Below are 16,862 nucleotides of genomic sequence, written 5' to 3'. Positions count from 1 at the left end.
CGGGCATTGTGGTGGGCGCTGTGGTCCCAGCTACTTGGGAGGCAGAGGCAGGAGACTCGCTTGAGCCCAGGAGTTGGGGGTTGCTGTGAGCTGAGATGCCACGGCACTCTACCCAGGGGGACAACTTGAGGCTCCTATCTCAAAACAAAACAAAACAAAACAAAATACCAGCAGTAACAATAGTGATTGGAGAAGCTATTATGATGTGCTTACTTTGCACAGGTGCTGGCCATACATGTTTGGTGATGCACAGTACAAATGTGGGATAGTTCTATTTTTTCTAACAACTGCAACATCTGAGCTCTGTGGAATAGCCTTTTCAAGAAAAGCAAGCTTGGCCAGGTGTGGTGGCTCATACCTGTAATGCTAGCACTCTGGGAGGCCAAGGCAGGTGGATAGCTTGAGCTCATGGGTTCGAGACCAGCCTGAGCAAAAAGTGAGATCACATCTCCACTAAAGAAACAGAAAAACTGAGGCAAGAGGATCACTTGAGCCCAAGAGTTGCAGGTTGCTGTGAGTTGTGATGTCACAGTACTCTAGCCAGGGCAACAGCTTGAGACTCTGTCTCAAAAAAGAAAACAAAGGTGGTGCCTGTGGCTCAAAGGAGTAGGTCACCAGCCCCATATGCCAGAGGTGGTGGGTTCAAACCCAGCCCTGGCCAAAAACTGCAAAAAAATAGAAAGAAGAAAAGCACAGCCAGCTTTTGGAAGGTTAACTAACACATAGCATTTTCCCCCTTTAAAGTCTCGCAATTTGCTTTTTTCAAAAGTGTTCAAATGTTCAAATGCATGAATATTAAGTGTATGACTCAATAGACTTTTACATATGTCTATCCTTAGTGATTGTTTACCCCCATCAAGATTCAGAACATTTCTATCATTCCAGGAAGCCCACTTTCTGCCAATACCCATCCTCTGGCAAAAGGCCACCATCATCCTGACTTCTAACAGTATAAATTCCTCTTGCCTGCTTTTGTACTTTGCACGAAATGGCTTCTTTCACTCAACATTGTTGCATCTGTGAGATTCATCCCTCACAGATGTGTGGCAAAGTATCTTTTCCATGACTCTAGTTGCAATCACTGCCCAATTGTACTCTACATTATGTATCCATTTGCAGAGCAACCTTGGGTGGTCTCCAGGTTTTTGAAGCCATTAGATGAACGTTGCTCTTGTACATGGCTTTGAAGGACATCACCGTTCCTTGGTTGTAAGAGCATGTTCACACAATACAGTTTTAGTCATTTTCATTACTTAACCTTAGTTCAATCTGGTAAAAACATCAATCTCTTGTTCAATTTAAGCAGTTTCTTGTACAGGTACACACAGAACGTGAGTGATTCTACTGGAGCTCTCTGCTGGGGTTTAGGGGGTGGGAAGAGGAGATGGTACCATTACACGATGGTCTCTTTTTGTCATGATGCAGGTGGGAGGGAATTGTTTCTTGTTATGGTTCTGTGGGGAGCTGGCAGCCCCCGCAGCAGTGATTCTTGGACTTAGCACCATTTTTTCCTGAGCTGGGCCTAATTGGCAATCCTCAGAAAACAGGAAGGACCCCACTGAGTCCCTTATGAGCACTATACTAACCATGACCTTCACTGCCCTGTGAATTAGCTGCTGTCCACCTCCCCAACATGACCCACCTTTCCCCCTTGCTCACTTCACTGCAGCCACATAAACCTTTCTTGACTTAAGGCCTTTGCATACACACAATGTTCTCTCTGCTTGGGACATTTTTTTCTCCCAGATCTTTGCATGGCTTGTGCCTGCTTTCTTTTCAGGTCTCAGTTCAGATGCTTTCTCCTTAGAAAAAGGCTTCTTTGACTCTTCAGCCTAACCTAGCTCCTAATCGCCTCTCCTGTACACTGCGTCCCATCCCAGTATTTTATTTTCTTCATAGCATCCACCATCCTCAGAAACCATATTGCCTATCCACATGTTTATAGTTTATTCTCTGTCTCCCCAATCAGCATGTAACCTCTCCAAGAGTCAGTAATCTGGGACCACGCACTGGGGTACCCCTGCCAGGTTGGAGTACCCAGCGGATAACGCACGCACAATAAGAGAACATTGAGTGAAGCACCTGATCTGGTTTTCTAACCGACCCTCTGAGATACAAGCCAGGGGTCACTCATTTTACAAATGAAGAACTTAGTAGAGGCTGAGTCACTTGCCCCGTGAATGGATGGAAGAGAAGAGATTGGAATCTAAGTGACTAATTCCAAAGTCCATGCCCATAAATCAAGATCTTACCTGCAGGATGTGATAGACTATTATTAAAAACCACAGCAATCCTGAAAAATCCCCAAACTCTTTGAACTTCAGCAAGTTCTCACCTTGTGTAGATCCTTCACTCTTGGAGGTAAACTGTCCCGGATCCTCCGCATGGCCTGGAGGGGAGGCTCATTAAAGTAGGGGGGTTCACCATCGATCATTTCTATCACCATGATTCCCAGGGACCAGATGTCCACCTGTTAGGCACAACTCTCTGGTTATCTCAGGCAAAAAAAAACATTCTGAAATGTTGGATGTGTCCAGAGAAGCCAATATATTCCTGTTCAGTCCCCACTGAATATGCTATTTGTAACCTCTCAAAGTTTACAATACCAATCAAGTATAAGTGAATAGCCTAACATTCTTGAAGTTTAGTGCTTTAATTTTAACCTTGTTAATTTCAATAGTTTACTGCCTATCAGGGCAGATAAGAAAAACATTCAAAATTTTATGTTATGAAGATAGAGAAGAGAGTTGTATTTAAGTCACAAGAAAATAAAAAGAGTTTGGGCCGGATGTGGTGGCTCACGTTTGTAATCCTAGTGCTCTGGGAGGCTGAGGTGGATGGGAGTTTGAGAACAGCTTGAGCAAGATTGAGACCCTATCTTTAAAAACTAGCCAGGCATTGTGGTGGATGCCGTAGTCCCAGCTACTTGGGAGGCTGAGGCAGGAGGATCACTTGAACCCAAGAGTTTGAGGTTGCTGTGAGCTATGATATCATAGCACTCTATCTAGGGTGACAGAGTGAGACTCTGTCTCAAAAACCAAAAAAAAAAAAAAAGAAAAATAAGAAAAGTTTGGACACATAACAAACAGCAAAGAATTCGACTACATAATGCATAATATATTCTGATGCCTTTATTAATTTGATTTTAAAAATATTTCTTTCCCTCCCTATTTCAGGGTTTTCCTTTTTATGTTTTATCATTTCAAAGCGGCATGCAGAAAACCCTGCTTTCCCAAACCAGTTTCAGGGAATGGAGACAAGAGGAGGAAGAGATGACAAGCAATTCTTTCAGAGTAAAGAATGGAAAGTCAGGATGAGGAGCCGTTGCTGGGCTATAAATTCCCGGTTCCAGTCACTTCCCCGTTACGGCCTCATTCCCTCTCTTATCTGTTCATTGCATTACTATTCCACCCCTCACACTGACTGTCACTGAGAATTTATCTCTTGGGACGACAGGGAGAAAAACAAGTGGACTACTCATCCAAGGTCAAACAAAGAAGGGAAAGAAACAGACTCTCCCTTAAGGGTGCCAATATCCTCAGCTACTGGTCCATTGCTAGGTCTTCTCATGCTTCCCTGCCTCAGAGTCACCATCTGCACTGTCACGTGTGGAGACACCAGGCCCCGCTGAAACGAACACTTTGGGCTCCGTGTGTAGGTAGCCTGTGTAGCTCTGAGCATCCACCCACAGTAATGCCTCCCGAGAAATCCTTCCTCCACTTCCGCTAGCGCTCATATTCACATATCCAGCCCATACCCTTGAATAGATTATGAGAAAAAATTTCCCCTCAGGGGAAATAGAGATTGTGTTATATTTTCGAATATGTTATAATATTCATAGACAATTTTTTTCCTATGAGAAAACATGATTGCTCATGCAACTGTTCCTTCTACTTTCTAGAACCCTCTGTCCTTTCTCTGGATTGCCATGCCTGCTCCACCATGCTTCCAGCCACTTTTCAAGCTTCATTGCCTTGCTTTGTGTGTGCCTACCACTGACAGTGGGGTCAGAGTTTGAGTGACTCTCCCCCAGTGTCCACTGCAGGACTGACGTAACAGCCCCTGGATAAGCTCCATGGCAATAGCCTCAGGATGGGCAGTCTCCCTCTACCATAAGCTGTGCCCCATTCCCATTTAGTAGTTGGGGATTAAATGAGCAGTCACAAATCATCACCCTGATATCTGTGGTTGCCAACGACCTCAGAACCACTGCCTCCCTGAACCTGTCCCTCCCCTGCCATGCCCAGACAGTGACTGTGACCCCCTTACCTCTGTCCCATAGGGTAGCCTAGAAATCACCTCAGGTGCCATCCAGTAGGGAGTGCCAACCAGTGATTTCCTCTTTGGCACCTCTTTGGAAACTTGAGCACAGAAACCAAAGTCAGATAACTTTATCTGAAAAAGAAAGGAATGAAACAAACGAATAATTTTAAAATGATGTCTGCTAGACAGAAATATAAACATAGGGAGCCACATTTACTACCAAACAGTCCCTTTTATTGTCCAGGGAATTATCAGAGGAGGGGCTGGCTGACCATTTTGTTGGCAAGACACAGTCCAGTTTAATGGACACACTTCTAGTGGGCCCAATAGGGAATGACTTCTAAACTCTAAGCTCCTGCTGCTTATACCATTTATAAAATTATGGAACCCAAATAACAATGTTTACAAAGTAAGTATACCCCAAATAACAAATTCATTAAATCTCAAATCCACAACTTTAATGTGATAGATGATGCTTTGATGTAAGTAAACTGCTATTCTCAATGTCATTTTGTATAAAAGGAGATGGTTCAGGTCTTTTAGAGTTGAACACACTTAGATTGCCTTGTATTATGAGATGATTCAATGGACACCCAAGTCTTCCATTTGTCAGAGAGATGGATTTGAGAATGCTTCACCTATGCTCCTGAGAAGAGGTCTGTCTGGTGTATTAAAAATCCTTTTCTGCTGCAGATGCAGTGATAACATGCTTATAGTTCCAGCTACTCAGGAGGCTGAGAACAGGAATTCTGGGCTATAGTGTGTTCTGCTGACTGGCTGTCTGCCGTGTGTTTGTCATCAATGTGGTGATCACCTGGAAGCACAGGGTAGGGGGATCACCAGGTTGCCTAAGCCCAGGTTGGAGTTGGAGCAGATCAAAACTCATGTGCTGATCAGTAGTAAGGTCACATTTGTAAATAGCCTCACACTCCAGCCTGGGGAACACAGTGAGACTCTGTCTCTAAAATAATAAAATTAGAAAAAGGAAAATAAAATAATAATAATAAAAGAATCACCCTCTTTCCTGTATTTGAAATACTGCAAGAACTTCATTTATCTAGGATGCTGAGATGTCACTGCAAGCGCTGGCTCCTCCTTCATTTTTGATTTGCTTCTTCGCCCAGGACAGCTGAAGCTGCCAGTGTGAACACCAATGCAAGGGGAAGCATTAGAAGCTGGGGGTCCACACGCAGGTGTCAGGGGCTTAAGGGAGTCATCCGAAGGACCCAGTAGATATACATGTTCTTTATCTTATATATCACCAAGAAGAAAGAAAAACTTTGAGATTCTTTCACAGAGCTCATGTACTCATCAGGACTTATTGCACTGCGAGCCCCTTTCTGGTTTATGCATTTTAGTTCTGTTGTTCCCAACCCCCAGGCTGCTGATGGGTACTGGTCCACAGCCTGCTAGGAACAGGGCTGCATAGCAGGAGGTGAGCAGAGGACAAGAAATCTGTATTTATCGTGGCTCCCCATCACTCACATCACCGCCTGAGCTCTGCCTCCTGTCAGATCAGCAGGGGCTTTAGATTCTCACAGGAGCACAAAGCCTATGGCGAACTATGCATGTGAGGGATCTAGGGTGCATGCTCCTTATGAGAATGTAAGACCTGACGGTCTGAAGTGCAGATGCCCATCTGAGGTGGAGATGTGCTTGACTCATCCCACAACCTCCCATCGGTCCATGGAAATCTGTCTTTCATGAAACAGGTCACTGGTGCCAAAAATGTTGGGAACCTCTGCTCCAGATGAGCAGGACCTCGTTTATTTCTATAAGGCATAATTTCTTTGTCATGAGGACCTGGGTTGAATTGCAGATGGCCTTACTGAAGAGGTCATCAATGATCCATTGTAATTGTTGGAGATGACAGAATACAAAAGAAAACAATGGTTCAGAATGACGATTGAAAGTTGAAATTTTCTACAGATCAAAGGTACTGTCTTTACAATATGAATTCTCTCTTGATTTTTTTTCCTTTTTCAGTCTTTTATCCTGGCCTACCTCTGCTGCTCACGTCTTAGGTATGGGAATTCCTTAAGGTTCTGGTTCCAACTCTCACCACTTCTTTTTTTTTACATTTACATTTCTGGACAATCTTTTTCCTTCCATGCTTTATTCAGTTCTCTCTCCTCCATTCAAAACCTGGATTCCAGCTAGTGTATGTTGCCACATGGATGACCACAGGTGCTTCCAATATCTTCCCCCCTATATCTGTGCTGTCCTAGCTAATGGCACCAACCTCCACCCAGCTGCTAATTCTAAACTTATGAGAATCATCTCGACTCTTCCCTCTATTTCACCTTAAGTCTTCTTGGCTAGAGTTTAAAAATTCTAATTCCCTAGCTTCAGGTCCCACACTAACCTTGGCCCATAATAGGTCCTCAAAATCAAGGCTGTTAAATGAATAGATGGGTCTCCATTATAAAAAATGATAAAGTCCTCTGAGAAAGAAGAGTAAGTGCATTAATATATAAGGACCAGGATTCAGCAGTGAGGTCTTGCCCAGAGTTAAGATTTTCTCCCCAATGTGTGATTGTGAAGATTTTCTAACACAGAAATAATTAAATAGTGAACATCCGTATATCCACCAGGTAGATTCTGCAATTGGTAATATTTTGCTATGTGGGGTTTATAACATGCCTCTCTTTACCCATCCAACTATTCATCTTTTTTAGAGGCATTTCAAATTAAGTTGTTGACATCAGTACTCCTCCTAATTTAGCATTAACTAGAGTTCAATGATTTTTTACAGTTTATGTAAAATTTATATCCAGGGAAATGTACACATCTTAGTTTGTCATGTGGTGAGTTTTGACAAGTGCATACACCTATGTCCCTCAAACTCCTATCTAAACCTGGGTCACTGCCTTCACTGGGGTATGGCTGACAGGGTCCTCAGGATGTGGGTGGTAGCCAGTCGCCCTTGCAGAGCCATAGCGTGGGAAAAGACAGTGGTCAAATATGAGATACTGGGAAGCTGGGGTGATTAAAACCAAAGCATTACTGGAGGTTAAAGTGGTCAGAGCACAAGCAAAGGAGAATGATCTGCAGAAGCCAAGGAGGGCATGGCCAACAGCTAGGAAACACCAGGGAGATCAAACCAGATAGAACTGAGGGAAAAAAAAAAAACAACCAACCAAACAAACAAACGAACGAAAAAAGAATACAGAGTTGGCTACATGTGGCAATGAGAGCATTCCAGGTAGTCCCTAGTTTAAGGTTGAGTTGGGGGCAGAATTCAGATAGTAACGAGATGGATCTCAGTCAGCTTACTTTTCAAGAAATGAGATGCGTTTTAATATAAGTGGGAGAAATTCTGCAGCTACAAATGTGGTGAAAATGATGACAAGGACAACGATGATCGTTATTACTCTATAGAATGAGTTGAATAGTGTCTCAGAATTCATGTCTGTGAACCTCAGAATGTGATCTTATTTGGAAATAGTCTTTGCAGATATAATTAGTTAAGGTGATGTCATACAGATAAGGGTCAGGCTGTAAATCCCATGACGGGTATCAGGCAAGAACAGGACCCAGAGACACTTGGAGGAGACTGGAGTGATGGGTCTCCACCAAGGACTGCCATGAGCACCACAAACCAGGAGAGAAGCACGTCACAGATTCTCCCTCGGAGCTGCCAGAAGCGACCAGCTCGGCCAACACCTGGATTTTGGACTTCTGGCCTCCTGAACTGTGAGAGGATAAATCCTGATCAGAGACAATAACCCCCCCACCCCCACTAGGGTGGCATCTGTGGCTCAAAGGAGTAGGGTGCTGGCCCTATATGCAGAGGTGGCGGGTTCAAACCCAGCCCTGGCCAAAAACTGCAAACAAAACAAAACAAAAACCCCACTCCACTGGGATTAATTTGTTATAGCAGGAAACTAACACACTGGCTAAACCTCACTGAGCTCTCACTCCATTCCAGGTTACACTACAAACCCTTCATGCGCATTCTCTCACTTGACCACTGGAGAGAAACTAACAAGGCAGGAAACATCACTAATCCCATTTGACAGATCAGATAAGTGGGCCAAGGCACAAAAGGGGCTAGGACACTCTCCCAAGGATTTGGAACTCGCTAGTGGAAGAGCCAGGATACAGGAACTTCACCACCACTCTGTCCTACAGAGCGAAGAAGGGAGCCAGAGGAGAGACAGATGTTAAAGACACAGGAGTGTGTGAGTGAGGGTGGTGGATGACAGGGATGGGATCCAGGGTCTTGCTACTTAAAAGACCATCAATAGCAGCAGCAGCAGCAGCAGCAGCAGCGCCTGGGAGCTCAGTAGATTTGCAGAACCTCAGCCCCACCCGGAGACCTACTGAAATCAGGGTTTCAGTGTTAACAAGATACCCAGGCCATCGGTGTGTACATTACAGCTTGAAACATAGGGGCCCGTTTTAGCACAGTTCAGCTAAGGAACAGAAAGGGAAGGAGCATTCCATGAAGAGGAAAGAAGGAAGGCACATCTGTTTGCATGAGGGCCCCTCTCTCAGGCCAGCATCACAGGCCACCAGAATGGCTTTTGAGATCCTCGTAATCCAGTGCCTTATCACACAGCCAACCTCATTCCTATTTGCCTGAAGTACACACTGAAACCACTTCTAGGGACTGAGGGCATGTGGGATTTCAGTCCCCAAACCCAGAAAGTTCCAGGCAAATTAGAAGGAGTTGGTCATCCTAAGGTCTATTCCCAACTTTGTGTTTTTGTTCATATTTCTTTCTTATGCATACCTCAGGGCCTTGACCAAATCTCATTTCCTCTGTAATTCTTCTCAGGAGCCCATGTTGATCTCTCTGCCTTCCAAATTCAAGAGAATCCAAGAGCTCCATCTTGAACTGGTTTTTAGTGCTGCTATTTCCCCTCTGGTTAGAGGTGACATTTCTGAGGGGCAACAGCTCGGCTTTCTGATGTAGACCTGTACTGTGTTCCCTAACAGCTGGGTAAACAGCGGAAAACACTTGCCACTGTTGATTTCATTTATATTTATATTTATATATATGTGCACAGACACGGCAGTACATCATGTGACAGAAGGCAAATGGGGTCACTTTCTGAAACCGTTACTGGCATACTGAAGACAGCTATTTCTAGAACACAAATGAAATGGGGGTAAAATTTTGGAAATTATTAATGTGATTTTTTTTCCTGTTTTCAATTTCCCCAGTCATAATCTTCTCACTAATTAGCCTAAGGTTAGTGGCAGTGTGATTTGGACTGTGGGGAGATGGTGGATTATTCCTGATGGAACATATACATCTCCACACAACTGAGGGACTGGAGAAGCCCTAGGTAATTAGAGGTAATATTCAAAATACTGAATAATCAGATTAATCTAGACCAGTGGTTCTCAACCTTCCTAATTAAAGCTGTGGCCCTTTAATACAGTTCCTATGGATCGTGACCTACAAGTTGAGAACCGCTGATCTAGACCAATCAGAATATAGATATAAAGTCAAGCAGAGTCCCTGCGTTACAATGGGGAGGATTTCCATTTTTAATGAGGTAAGGGGAGGAGGGCTCTGGAAAAGGGCTGGGGGGAGAAGGGATACTCTAAGGATGTAAAACAGTGGTTGCTAACCAATTAGCATGAAAATACTGTGATACTCTACCAATAGGTACAGACATACCATTGAAAACTGGACAGCGGCCTTGGCCATGCCCAACATGGCCTCCATGGAGAGATGGCACAACAGCGTGGAGAAAGTGTGCTTGAGGCTGTGCTGCTAGCTACCATGGCCAGTGTGGGATGGGTAGGGGTCCAGAGGTTCCTCCAAATCTCATTCCGGAATGAGGAAAGGCCTGGCACAAGTGTAAGGTGGAGACAAGGAGGTCACCTAAAGGAAAGCTTTCCACACTGAGGCAAGGGGCTGTGAAGTACTGCAGAGGTGGCCTTTTGAATGGCTCAGACAACGATGGGAGCAAGTGACCTCAGTGGTCAGTCCAGGTAGCAGGAGATTCAGTTACACCAAAGCAGGGACAAGAGAGGAATGAGAAGATCACTCTGTGATGCCTCCCCCGGATGCCGGCTAAGCCAAGAGTGAGGTGGGAGGGAGAGAAGGAAGCAGGCAGTGGCTAAATGTGAAAGACTTAAGTTTTTAAGGGTATCATTTAAACCTCATAATAATGTGGTTGAACTTTGATAGACAAGGCTTAAATTATTCAAGCAGACTAAATTAATGGATTGAATTAAAATAGAGATGTTTTGAAAAGAATCTAGCAAGTAGAGCTTTGGGAGGAATCTGGGCTGGTTCTAGGAAACATAGAAACTGTAATTGTGTGTGTGTGTCTGCAGTTATTTCCAAAGCTAGAGTGTGAGTATATCTGCAACCACCCCCCAACCCCTACACAGAGAGGAAAGGAGGAACAGTTGTGTCCAGGGATTTTGTTTGCCTGTAAACTGAGGATGCCTGAATGCCGGAGGAGGTGGACGTATCAGCATCTCGGTTTTGGCAGTTATTGATTTCAATATCTCTAGTGTGGGTTTCTCTTTGCTGACATGAAACTCGACACTTGCAAGTGAAGCCTGTTCTTCTGTTGCAGGAGTCTAAGTGCTCTGGCGTGATTTTTTTTTTTTTTTAACTCATCCCAGTACATAAAAGAGACAATTTTCTAAAAGAACATAATTGCACACAACATTTGTCCAAATAAATCTGCAAGTGGATAATGAGAACTCAAGTAATGAGTATAATAAAGAACTGCGGGAATATCTTCAAAGCAAATCACATGGGCGCCAAGCTGAGCCTTACTTTAGGTAGAATCGCACGACTTGGCTTCTTAGGAATGTACCCTGCCTTTACTAATGCAGTTAGGCTGGAAGAACTGTGCTAGTACCTTGCCCCTAAAAGGAGAAGATGCAGCTTGTTACACAAGGACCAGACACAGGACTATGGTTTAGAGCTCAGACAATGGTGCTACTTTAAGCTGAGACAACATCCTTCTCTACTATGCCCTGGCTAGGAATTAGAGGCCCCACAAAAAGATGGAAGGTTAGAGTGGGGGTGGCCGAAAGAGAGTCTGTGCACAGGATGCCTGCAGGGTTAAAGACAGAATGGAAAAATCCATGCTCTGTGAGTTATGTAACCCCAGCTCTAAAGAATTCTGGGTCTAAGGCAAAAGATGGTGATTTCTTTGAGTACCTAATTCCTGAGGGCTTTCTAGAAGGCCGTGACACTCAACAACTGTAGCATCAGTCTCACCAGAGAGCTTGTTTGAAATGCTGGGTTTGGGGCCTTACTTAGCCTGAATGAGTCTGGAGGTGGTGTCTATGTCTTGCCAAACTCTCTAGTGGGTTCTGATGCTCCCTAAAGTTTGAGAACTTCTGCTTTAAGGAGAGCAATGACCCAGGGACAAAGGAAGAGAGTGCGGGTCCCAGATTGATGACGATGCCTTCAGGTCTGCTGAAGACCCATTTCTTCAGCTGCCAAACCTGAGAGGAGAGGGGACCCATCAGAGAGGCTAGACCAGAATGGCATGGAAACCTCTGCCCGCCCCCCTGCGGTGAGGCAGTGACAAAGGGGAATAAAAGCTTGGGTCTCCCCATGTCTCACCCTGTGCTTCCCGCATTAGGAAAAGCTACCTCTGTGTAGCAGAAGGGAGGGACCGACCCACGGAGGGTGGGGGTGTCTGACCCACTACCAGAGCAGAATGAAACATACCAAGCCACTTCACACGTCCAGATGTCTGTTTACTTAAGAACAGCTTTTGGGAGATAAACATCAGGTCTCTTCTAAGGTAGAATTCTAGTTATTTGAGAGACAACAAAACTCAAAGGTTTAAGGGAGCCAGGTAAATAACATTATGAATTGCATGGGCCAGGTGGGTAGATCCCTGGTGAGAGGAACTTTCTTCTGGCTGCTTGTCAGGGCCACAGTAAAGAGGGGGCAGAATGGTCCTAAGGTCCTGGTCGTGGGTCTGGGGCTGTTTACTTGTCCTTTGTCCCCACTTCAAATTCCACAGGAGGCTGTACGACAACACTCTGCATTGTCTCCAAGCCCCATGTGAGTTTCTACTCCCCAGAGTACACCCCAAGGCAAGGGTTCAGTGAAAGCCGTTTATTTGGGAGATTCAGAAACACTTGCAGTGAGATGGAGAGCGGAGGAGGAAGGGAAGGGAGTCAGTCAACCAACCAGGGGAGGTTACTTGTGGGGCAAATCCATTACCACTGTGGGCACCTCTGTGTCACTGAGGAAGGCTGGGGGACTGTGTCGAACAAGTGTCTCCCAGTTACTCCTGTGAGAATGAGAGAGCAGGGGAATTGATATACCAACCCCCAACACTTGCTGAATTCAGGCTGCTCCTGGGGAGGTTGAACATTAATTCCCCGGAATTTGTAGCCTGGCTTATACTGCAAGAACAGATACCAGAGGTCAGAAAAAGTCCTCAGGCATAGCAATTTGGGTGGTGGCATCTGGACGTGGAGCTGGTGGTCACAGACGCAGGAAGTTCCATGAAGATCTGTGGGGTCACCAACGGCATCTGCTATGGAGCTATTCAGCCACTATGCCACTGCCGTGTGCGAATAAAGGCAGCGATTGACAGTACTGCCAGACACTTTGATTTTTCAAGGAAAACAGGAATCTGAAATTTTATATGAAGTCTCCTAAGTTTTAAATTGTGGCAATCTATTTATAGAAAAAAGAGAAAGAGATCGCAAAGATGACCTGTGTGTGTGTGTGTGTGTGTGTGTGTGTGTGTGTATGACTTTTCAACAGACTCCCTGGGCTTAGTAAGTCCAGGGTTTGACTTTCATTCCAATCAATTAATTTGGTCAAAGATAGTCAATCACTACCTAGAGGCCCTTAACTTTTGTGTCTCAAACACCAGCCCCCTAGGCTAAGGAAAGATCACGAGGATTCTGCTCGACACTTAATTATAAGGGTGAAGGGAGTGCCTCTGACGGAGCGTCTGATTTATACCTGGTGTTGTACTTGGGAGGGTTTTAACAAATTACATCATCAATTTTGGAACCCACTCTATTCCATACTATTTATTTTCCTCTTTCAAACCTCAAATAGCACATCCCTGCCTTTTAAAGCAAATTAATGATTCCCTAGCTATTATTTATGCCATGAGTAATGAACAATTTACTTTTAGGTGATAGAGAACAATTTCTCTTCTAGTCTTTTTAGAAGCCAGAAAGAACTTGTCCTTTTAAACCTGAGCAATTTGCTGGGATTTTTCTTAACTTATTACTTTTAAATAGCGATGGATTTCCAGGAAGTTACAATGTGCACCTGTTTCTTCCGAATGCCAGCATCTTACACAACTATGATATGATATCAATGCCAAGAAAGTGATGCTGATGCAATCTGTGAAGCTCATTAGAGTTCGTCAGGTATAAAGGAACTCATTTGTGTGTGCAGTATGTGCATGCGTGTGTGTTTACTTTGAAATCTTATCCCATATGTTGCCTTTCATAACCAGACACCACAATCAAGATACCCAACCGTGCCGTCCCTGGCAGACTCCTTTGTGCTGTCCTGCACAGACACATTCTCCCCTCTGCTAGTGGCTAGTGATCTTCAATTGGTGTGCTGAGGCACGCCGGTGTGCCAGGAGAGGACCTTAAGTGTGCCATGAAAATTTAAAAAAATCACTAATTAAATTATTTCCAAAAGAAGTTTAAAGCATAGTAAGTATATTATTTTTTCACACTTTTTGTTTGATCAGCATAATTTAAGTATGATGCAGAAGTTTAACTATAGATTCAAGCGTGTCATGAGATTAAAAAGGGTTGAAAAACGCTGCTACAACCCCTGGCATCCACTAATCCAATGTGAATCTCTACTGTCTACTGTTATTTCATGAATGTGATATAAGTGGAGCCATGCGGTATGTATCTTTTTGAGACTGGATTTTTTTCACTGAGCATAATTTCCTTGAGGTACATCCAAGTCTTGTATCCACAATGTGGATATATCGTTAGTTTAACTATTCACCCTCTGAGGAACTTTTGGATAGTTTTCAGTTTAGAGCTATTATGAATAAAACTGCTATAAACATTTGTGTGGAAGTTTCTGTGTGAAAATAAGTTTTCATTTCCCTGGGATAGATGCCTAATTGTGCAATTTCTGGTTGTAGAGTAAGGCCAAGTTTATTTTATTTTATTTTTTTGAGATGCCTAATTGTGCAATTTCTGGTTGTAGAGTAAGGCCATGTTTATTTTATTTTATTTTATTTTTTTGAGATAGAGTCTCACTTTGTCACCCTTGGTAGAGTGTCCTGGCATCATAGCTAACAGTAACCTTTAACTCTTGGGCTCAAGCAATTCTCTTGGCTCAGCCTCCCAAGTAGCTGGGACTACAGACACCCATCATAGCACCCAGCTATTTTTCTATTTTTAGAAATGGGGTCTTACTCTAGCTTAGGCTGGTCTCGAACTTGAGAACTCAGGTGATCCACCCACCTGCCATGTTTAGTTTTTAAAGGAAGTGTCTATTATATTTTTTAGAGTAGTTGTGCCATTTTATAATCCCACAAGCACTGTTTGAATGAGAGGTTTTATCGTTATTTTTCATTCGAGCCATTCTTACAGGTGTGCAGTTATATTTCATTGTAGCTTTCATTTGTTCTTCTCTAATGCTAATGATGTTGATCATCTCCCAACAGGAAGAGAATCCAATGCTTCGTGTGTGGCAGAAAGTGTTTTCCAAAAATGCCAACAATATCACTCATCCCCTGAGCTCTTACAGTAGTATGACTGAATTCCCCCTGCACTGAGAAAGGCCCTATTCTTCCTCCCCGCTGAATCTGGAAGGGCTGTGACTATGGTGAAGTGATGCCATGGGACTCTGAGGCTAGGTCATAAAAATGCCATGTACTTCCACCTTGCTTTTTTTGGATGCATTCTTGGAATCCAGCTACCATGCCGTGAGGAAGTCCAAGCCATAAGGAGAGGCCACATTATAGGTGTCCAGTGACAGCTCCAGCTGACCTCTCTGCACTAACTACATGACATGTGAGTTAGGGTGACTTCTAGAGAGTCCAGTCTTAGGCACCATCTAACCACAAGTCTCCCTTACTGAGCCCAGCCAATCCTTGGAGCCATGGAGACAATGCTAAAATGAGTGTTGATGTATGACCCTAAATGTTGAGGTGCTTCTTTATAACTACAATAGACAAATGGAAAGTTTTCTCCACTATGTAATGCTCTGTGCTAATACATTAGCGCCAAAATCTACTCTCTGCCTTTTCTTGGAGCAGCCACATTCCATCTCAGCCCTCTTTCTGTTCAAGGGAAAGGAATGTTTCCTTTCTCTATAGAAAGTAGAGAAGCTCACTGAAGTCAACATGGTGCCCTGTTGTGAAATGTGAATGAGAAAACTTTGAGCAACATGGCCAAGAAGCATAAGATGCACTCAGCGTGCTCTTGTTCCCAATGCCTGGAACTTCCTTCTTTCTGACTGCCACAGGTTCCAACCCCTTCCATGTCTCTGCCATGATGCCCACTTCAGAGGGACCTTCTGTGACCAGCCTCCACAATAGAGCCCACCCTCGTCATTCTCCTTCCTGGCTCTGCCTAACTTAATTGCAGAAAACTTAGCACTTATCACCGCTTATCTGGTGGTGATTTGTTTATTTATTTATTTGTTATCACATGCCCATCCCCAAAATAAGCCTAAGGAAAGAACTGATTTTGCTTTGTTCATCCCTGGGACACAGAACCATTCCTGGAATGTGGTAGACATTCAGCAAGTATTTACTAAATGAATGAATGACCAAACTGTTAATAATGAAAACACAACATGTCTATGCCTGTGGGGTCTTTGCTAGGTTCACACAGGTTCAGGAGATGTCTGAGACAAAGGTTCTATTTTGAGAATGACAACTGAGTGATTTCATAATCTTGCTCCTTGAAGGGAGGGGAGATCTTTAAGTAAGCTGATTAAACAATGACTTATTATCTTGATCTTATGTTTGATTTTGATATTGGATATGAACTTACAGCAAAGAAGCCTCTACCATCAATCTCTAGAAACAGGGAAAGGAAGACTGGCTTGAAACTGACCTGCTTTGCTTTCTCTGTAAGTACCAGTTCCCAGAGGCCATTGGTGGACCAGCGCAGTGTTCTGTAAATTGTGTTCTGACACCATGGGCCTTGCCTATGTGCTTTCCTGAGTCAGGCCAGGGGAGGATTCTTGCCCTTTTCTCATAGCTCCCCTGCTCCATGGGAGACTGTGCAAAAATGCACTCATATTTTTCACCTCCCCACGTCTATATCCCTCTGCTATGTGACTTTGCATCTTCTCCTATCAAGAAGTGGAGTCTGTTTCTCCTCCTCTTGGATCTAGGCTTGGCCCTGCTGTGTGATTGACCTACTTTAGCAAACATGGTATAAGCAGAGGACGCAAAAGGGCTCGTGCGCTGTGGCTTGCCTCTCTTGCTGCTCTTGACAACTTTGCCCCAGGCATGGTGTGAATGAGTCCACGCTACTCTGCTGGGAGATGAGTGATACTCGGCCTTGTTGCCTCCACTGTCCTGAGCCAGCCAACTACCAAGCAAGGGAGGGAGGCCCTCAACTGCTGGCTGATCACAAATTCAGTAGAGACCTCAGATGATGCCACATGGTGCAGAGAAAAGTTATCCTAGCAG

General features: G+C 44.1%; 1 protein-coding gene across 1 annotated transcript in view; it reads right to left on the bottom strand.

The window, feature by feature from the left end:
• PAK5 (p21 (RAC1) activated kinase 5) overlaps window positions 1–16,862 on the bottom strand; it is a 109,389-nt gene that overhangs the window by 2,644 nt on the left and 89,883 nt on the right. Inside the window, exons 6-7 of the mRNA XM_003788014.2 lie at window positions 4,270–4,395; window positions 2,336–2,470 (exon numbers count right to left, since the gene is read on the bottom strand). Coding sequence (XP_003788062.1) covers window positions 2,336–2,470; window positions 4,270–4,395 — 261 coding nt within the window. The remainder of the gene's footprint in view (window positions 1–2,335; window positions 2,471–4,269; window positions 4,396–16,862) is intronic.

This window comes from Otolemur garnettii, unplaced genomic scaffold (genome assembly GCF_000181295.1).
Source record: "Otolemur garnettii isolate 467f Iridium unplaced genomic scaffold, OtoGar3 scaffold00025, whole genome shotgun sequence".
Lineage (NCBI taxonomy): Eukaryota > Metazoa > Chordata > Mammalia > Primates > Galagidae > Otolemur > Otolemur garnettii.
Note: the sequence above shows the minus strand (reverse complement) of the source record. Positions and strands in the feature narration are given on the sequence as shown.